Here is a 7,381-nt window from a genome sequence, read left to right as displayed (position 1 = left end):
GTCAAATAAACTCACATGATTTTCATAAGCCTCATCTGTGCATCTTGAGGTGTTTACAACTTCACTGTTAAACACCATAGTGCCATTTCATTCAATTCATCCTTCTAGACTAATGAACCGGTACATTCTGCTTCCTTGATAGTTTCTTTTCTAAAAGACTTTAAAGATGCAAAATTATAACCCATCCTCCTCCAACTTCTCTGTGTGCCAACTTCCTGTTTGTTTGCACTGCAGTTTCTTAAAGTTATAATTGGGCTATAGGGTTGGGTTTTGCACCTCTAAATAAGCTGAAGGGTATTTTCATTCAGTGTTGTTTTCTCGAGTTTCTTCTTGTGAAAGTCTAAAATTAGCCAAAACCTTTTCAGAGGCCAGGAGTGTGACAGCACGAACATTCATACAGCAATGCAGATCATTTACATTTCCACATGTCCTTCTGTCTTCCTCCAGCTCATATCTGAAGTCATGTTCTTCCCTCATGATTTCTGACTACTGAAATGCTTGTATTGGGAAAATACACGGTCAGTTTAAGAGGCCTGAATGGTTTAAGTTTGAGCTGATAAATGTGGTTTGACTTCTGGTCTCTGATCACTGGTTAACCTTGCAGGAGGAAACAGGTTTGGTTTTCTGCATCTTTAGTTTCATAAACCCCAAACTATAACCACAACAGCAAAGGTTCACATGAACAATTTTATAGACTTCCCTTATTATCCATCCATCTGTCTGTTCAGGAAGGCCTGAATGATGCAGCACTTCTCACTTCTAAAATTATATCATGTTCATTTTTTAAAGAAGTAAAACTTTAAATCTACGTAATGAAAATAAAGCTGCAGATCTGTTTTAATCCTGTCACAAATGCACATATTAACACAGGTTTCCCATTTTCAGTTTTGCTGATCTTTTTGCATTTTATTGTGTTTTATTTTCTTATTTTTTATTGTTATGAAAGCTTTGTTCATCACAGTTGACACCTAAATACTGGAGTGCAGAAACAGTTAACAGTGCATGTGTATACTGCATAACTTTTACACTTGTTTAAGAAAAAAAATGTGTCTGCGTGCATCACATTGTGTGCATACAGCATAGCATTCTGTAAAAACAAAAGTATAATCTGACCTTAAATGTGGTATTGGATGCTCATTAAACACAAGTTCATGATTCTTTAGAGTGTAATGAAAAGTCTCTATACTTATTTTTGTTCAATTTCTCATTGGTAGTTTACATAAACAACTTTTTATCCTGTCAGAAACACCTCAGTTCACAGTCACTCTTGTCTCTTTAAATGCAAATGAGTTGCTGCTCACCCTGCGCCCTCTGAGGCTGCATCAGGAATCTACCGATCTCAGTTTTTTGTTTTTTAGACTTTTGTTTATATGACTGACATGATTAGTTTTGCTTAGTTGTTGTATATGATGTATTACTGCTTGATATTGCAGCCTGCCATTATCAATGTAAGAAGTATTCAAACAAACGCCTACATGTGAAAAGTGTCTGCTGGACTTTACAGATGCTCAGCTGCAGAGTCTGTGCTGGCTAGTGTGAAGTCACAGCACCACAATGACAAACACACCAACACACATTTTTTACACACTTTCTTTTTGAACTGAACAGGGGCGCCCCCAAGGGGTGGCCAGGGGTGGCTACGGCCACCCCTCGGTAAACTCTGGCCACTCCTGTGGCCACCCCTTTGGCCACCCCAATATAATTTTGCGGTTGACATTATTGATTTAAATGAACTTATAAATAAATAAATAAATAAATAAATAAATAAAATGCAGTCACTAAATTATTGTTGGTGTAGCTCTCCCCCTCTAGTTCAATGCTGGTGAAAGCAAACCTCACGCACTCCTGTGTGAATCCCGGTTGGTTGTTTGCATGCACGCCGACAAAATAGGCACCGCTCATGCGCCGTGAAACCGGAGTAACAGCCTTTTGTGCAGCGGTGTCGGCACGCAGCGAGTTTTGAAAGTCGACTAAAGTTTATATAATATGATGATGATGATGTATACTTTCACTTCACTATCACGCATACCTTTAAAGCCGAAAGGAGGGATAATGAGTCAGGGAGGTAAGACTTCATAACATGATTTCTCAGCCATGATCTGGTCTAAGACCACAGATAATTCCATAATACATTTTTTGTATTCTTTAGAATTGTCATAATTAATTTTCATGCAAAAAGTTTCTTAAGTGATCTTGGTTGTTTTTTTAAATATAAATAAATTGTTATATTTAAATTGTTATATTAATAAACTCATTAATCTTCATTAATTTTAGACATGGCATATACCGTATGATGTACAATAAAGGCACGTAAAAAAAAAAGAAGTTATTTATACAGTATATGAAAAGTGTTTTTAAACTAAACATAGATTTTTATTTGGTTTGCACATGTACTTGCTGAATTATTTCAAAGAATAAATTGCAATATTTCAAGTAGAATTAATTAAATTAATAAAAACTACATTATTTCATTTACCAGAAACAAAAATATAACATTACACTGAATTCATTTTTTTTTTGTGTGCCACCCCAAGATTTGGTGCGGCCTCTTCTGGCCACCCCTAAGAAAATTTTCTGGGGGCGCCACTGGAACTGAAGCTGGAATTTGAGAACAAAACCCAAATGGAACAAACACACATTAATTGTGTGTAATATGTGTAATGTTGAACACTTCACACACTCAAGGGTCGCAGTTTTGCTAAAGTAGCGGAAGAGGCTGAACTATTGAGCGCTAATGTTAATTTTGGATTTTGCAAGGATTGTTCTCCTATGAAAGAGATTATAGCTCCTTTTTGTGGTAAATGCAGTTAATACTCATGGCAGGTATTATTTGATAGTTTGGTCATTTATTTAACACATTTGGCAATCGTCAAACATCATCTTTTTTTTTTTTTTTGTTCACATATGGAGTGATTGTAAGAAAGAGCTGAATGCAAATATGCCAAACTGGTGCAAGTGTCAGAGGGATGAAAGAGTGTGTTTTCTACAGCTGGTTTGTCAAGCCCACTCACCTGTGTGAGGCACAACCAGAATTACACAATGTTTTGTTGTGTGATGTGGTGGCTTTCTCCTGTTAAACACAAAAGTAGATATTTCAAAAAATGTTTGAAACCTGTAAGAATTGACTTCCAGTATTTGTATTTTCTATATACAGTAGATTTCAATCGCAGTAGGTTTTTAACTTTCTACAACATAATTTATTTTTTATTTTCAACAGAAGAATTAAACCCATGCAGGTTTGTAAAGACTTGAGAGTGAGTAAACAGCAAGTAAACTTTCTTTATTTTGTGGTTTGAATGGACTGTCCCTTTAAGTCAAAATAAGCTGATATGAGCCTAACAACAATGGCAGAAAGTAAACAATACACAAACTGAGGGTCTCCTCACAGTCTGGCTGAAATGAAAGTGAAATCTACAGCAGAATAATTCATAGCAGATGGTCTTGCATTAGTAGTTCAGCCTTTTCCTCCTCCACTTTCAGGGTTTTGTCTCCTCCTCTCACTTCTTGTCTAAGTGTGAAACGACAGTTTAAACACAGGAAGTGTCTGTCTGAAAACACTAAACACTGTTAATGCAGTCTATTAGTGCGACAGGATGGGCTCCAGCGCACTGCCTCTCATCATCTGTGAGTATTTGATTATTGTACACACTATCATCTGTTTTTAATTCAATTGTTTTCAGCTGAAGATAAAATAACAATTGTCTATGTGTAGAAGAGTGTTTGTATTCTTGTAATCTATTGTTTTGCTGCTCATTATGTTGTCTATTGTTCAGATTTAGTGATTGTTCGTAGTGTGTTGATCAGATGCAAAGGTTTAGAAATGTGAAAGATGAAGGACTTATGTGCATGCATGCGGTGTGTGTGTGGTGTTGTATATGGGCTTGAATCATTGAATTAATTCTCCATCAGAGGTGCAGAGATTTTGAGTCACTGATAAACAGATTACAGTTTTAATCATCACTTTATTTTTAATTGATTTACAAGAAGTGGTTGTCCATTTATAAAGTGGCTCTAAAACCTATTTGGACACTTAGATTTGTGTTTAACTGTGCCACACCAAGCGATATCTGCCAGCAAGTCATGTTCGTGCCTTTCTCAGAACTAAGTTCTCCTTTCACACTTATTTCTATGACTCGGTGTTATTTTTTAAGCTGCATGCAGTCATTTATCCTTGCGTTCACACGTTTAGAGGCATCTTCACACATTTTCTATTTGAGCGCTCAGCAGATTCAGAAAAAAAGCTCCGCTAATGAACCAAACTCTAGCAGCATTACTTTAAGCCCTTTTAAGGTCCCCTGAGCGTCTGAACAGCAGAAACACTGAGGACACTTGCAGATCTTCTGTATTTGCTTTACCAGCCTGATGATCTCATGAGGAAACGTGACTACATTACGTATTGTCAGTTTGGTTGCTAATTCATACAAGTTCAAATTAAAAAGTGCGATTTTAAAAAGGAGGTGTGGCACCCAACTCATTCGCATCGGGAGATGATCAAATCGTGCTAAATTGTACAAATTTATTCTAAATCAAAAAATATGAATTGCAGTGAGATTGTGTCCTCTTTACTCCAGCTGAACCTGATTTTCTAAATTTAAATTATGTCAAAAAATAATAATAATTAAACCCCTAAATGTCCAAATAATGTTTGCAGCCTCTGCAGTGTTGGCTGATGATGCCTTCACCAAACAGGAAGGGAGGCTTTGTGTTTGTGAAACACTTTGGCCTATTTTGGTTAAGAGCTCTGTAGCTTGTTTTATTCTCATGAAGAATGTATTAACAGTCATTGTAATGTTAGCAGTTACTTCTAATGCATATACATATAAAATCAGAATTATTAGCCCCCCTGAATAATTAGACCGCTTGTTTATTTTTTCACCAATTTCTGTTTCACAGAGAGAAGATTTCTTCAACACATTTCTAATCTCAATAGTTTTAATAACTCATCTCTAATAACTCATTTATTTTTATCTTTGCCATAATGACAGTAAATAATATTTGACTAGATATTCTTCAGGACTCTTCTATACAGCTTAAAGTGACATTTAAAGGCTTAACTAGGTTAATTAGGTTAACTAGGCAGGTTAGAGTAATTAGGCAAGTTATTGTATACAGAAGGTTTGTCCTGTATCGATAAAAAAAATAGCATAAAGGGGCTAATAATATTGTCTCTAAAATGGTGTTTAAAAAATGTAAAACTGCTTTTATTCTTGCAAAATTAAAACAAACATGAATTTCTTCAGAAGAAAAAATATCAGATATACTGTGAAAATTTCCTGAATCTGATAAACATCAATTTGAAAATATTTTAAAAAGAAGAAAAAATTCAAAGGGGGCTGATAATTCTGACTTCAACTGTATGTGTTAATGTATACAGTATATGTGTTAAGTGTCTTACAGCTGTTTATTTGTATGTATTGTGATTATAATAATGTCATAATGATATATGTTGATGATTTTATGTTGTATTTACATATTCTTAATAGTATATTTAATTGTATAATTCAGCAAATGCTAGTGAAGCTTTACAGGAATTTACGAGAATATTATCATGACATATGTTGTGAACAGGACAGTTCATTTACGCTGTGCAGTGCTTATTTTTTATGCAATGACATCATGGACTTTTAAACATTAAGCCATAATTCAATTTACACATTCCCGTCTAACAATTCTAGACCTCTTGAAATGATCATTTAGAGTATTTTCATACCATTACAGGTGCTTATGACTTTGTTATATCTGATACAAATAAATTAGACTTTTTTTTTAAAGGATCCATTGTTTTTGTTAGCTGGATAATTTTTGGTCAAAGCTGGTCTATTTTCTCCTAATATCATGTGCTGGGCACTTTTCTATAGGATGTTAATATGATCTGGCAAATTTTCTTAGACTTGTGTACAATGAATGCATCAATGCAAGCTAAACTAGCAATAATAATGGCCATAAATGTCTTCTGTAATAAGTAAATATTAAATAATTATTATCGGTGGTGCAGCGGTTAGCACTGTCGCTTCACAGCAAAAAAGTCGCTGGTTCGAGCCTTGGCTGGGTCAGTTAGCATTTCTGTAAGGAGTTGCTCTGGTTTCCCTCACAGTCCAAAACACATGCGCTATAGGGGAATTGGGTAAGCTAAATTGTCCATAGTGTATGTGTGTGAATAAGAGTGTATGGGTGTTTCCCAGTAATGGTTTGCAGCTGGAAGGGCACTATGCTGGATAAACTGCCGGTTCATTCTGCTGTGGCGACCCCAGATTAATAATGGGACCAAGCCGAAAAGAAAATTAATGAATAAATAATTTAAATAATTACTTACAGACAATCGCTTTTGCTAAGGAGAGTTGAAGGATATTATGTAGGCTATGAGGAATGTTCAGTATGGAATAAAGACACCAGTAACAGACAACAGCATCATTAGCAAGTTCTTTTATTTGTGGTGTATTGAATATTACACAGGGCCAGTATTGTGGTAAGAAGAGTGATATAGATGCCATTTAACGACCTGGTCTTTGCTGTTTTGTTTTTCTCTTGCAATTTTTAAAAAAGTTTTCTGAAGTTTTCAAAAATAAATTAGCATTTACACACACGTGCAAAAACTTCCAAAAAGGCTGTATTGAGTATGCCAGGCCAGCAGTTGTTGTCATCTTGTTAGTGAACACTACCTATAAATGAGAATGACCTCTTGTGGGTCGGAGTTTGTGGGCTTGTTCTGTTTGCTGATGTGTATTTAGAATTTGCCATTTGTATGATGCATCTCCAATGTTGGTTGTAATATTGATGAAGTAAATCCACACTTTGATTTTATAAAATCTTATTAAACATCATACGGTGTTGACAATAAAGAAGGGGGACATTTTGAAATCTTATAAAACATGCAAGCTTTATAGAAAAAAATTATATTAGATGTTATTAAATGTTGCTTATGATCAAATAAAAGTTTATTTTTTATAAATAATAAATAAAATAATAAAATAATTTTTGTTTATATAATTATCTTATAATTTTTTGTTTGTTTGTTTTTTGGTGCACTGCCTTAGATGCAGTGAGAAGACTATTAGTGCAATCTAATTTTGATGAAGTGAATGATGAGTCAAAACACACTTTTAAACACCTTGAGTTGAAATTTGGCAATTTGTAAAGTTTTGAATGGATAAAAATGCTTGATTTTTGTTCTTCTCTTTTAGTTCTGATGTCTTTCACTCATTCAGAACAAAATCAAAACACAGGTCCAGATCAGCAACAAAAAGGAACTTCATATGGAAAAGGTACTGTGCAGTTTAATGTGTTATATGGATCACATCAGAATCCTCATTCTCTTTGCTGGTGCTTTATGTCCATAATTTGCTTTCTGGGTTTTCACTGTCGTCTTTGTTTCTGCAGTAAA

At 34.8% G+C, this 7,381-nt stretch overlaps 1 protein-coding gene across 1 annotated transcript in view; it reads left to right on the top strand.

Annotated features, from left to right (window-relative positions):
* Positions 1-294: 294 nt before the first annotated feature.
* The window catches only part of si:cabz01036006.1, a 61,658-nt gene continuing 54,571 nt past the window's right edge, over positions 295-7,381 (top strand). The window contains exons 1-3 of the mRNA XM_087260157.1: positions 295-998; positions 3,335-3,624; positions 7,182-7,262. Coding sequence (XP_087116283.1) covers positions 3,594-3,624; positions 7,182-7,262 — 112 coding nt within the window. The 5' untranslated portion in view covers positions 295-998; positions 3,335-3,593. The remainder of the gene's footprint in view (positions 999-3,334; positions 3,625-7,181; positions 7,263-7,381) is intronic.

Source organism: Danio rerio, chromosome 7 (assembly GCF_052040795.2).
Source record: "Danio rerio strain M-AB ecotype USA chromosome 7, GRCz13ab, whole genome shotgun sequence".
Classification (NCBI taxonomy): domain Eukaryota; kingdom Metazoa; phylum Chordata; class Actinopteri; order Cypriniformes; family Danionidae; genus Danio; species Danio rerio.
This window is presented reverse-complemented; position numbering and strand designations above follow the sequence as displayed.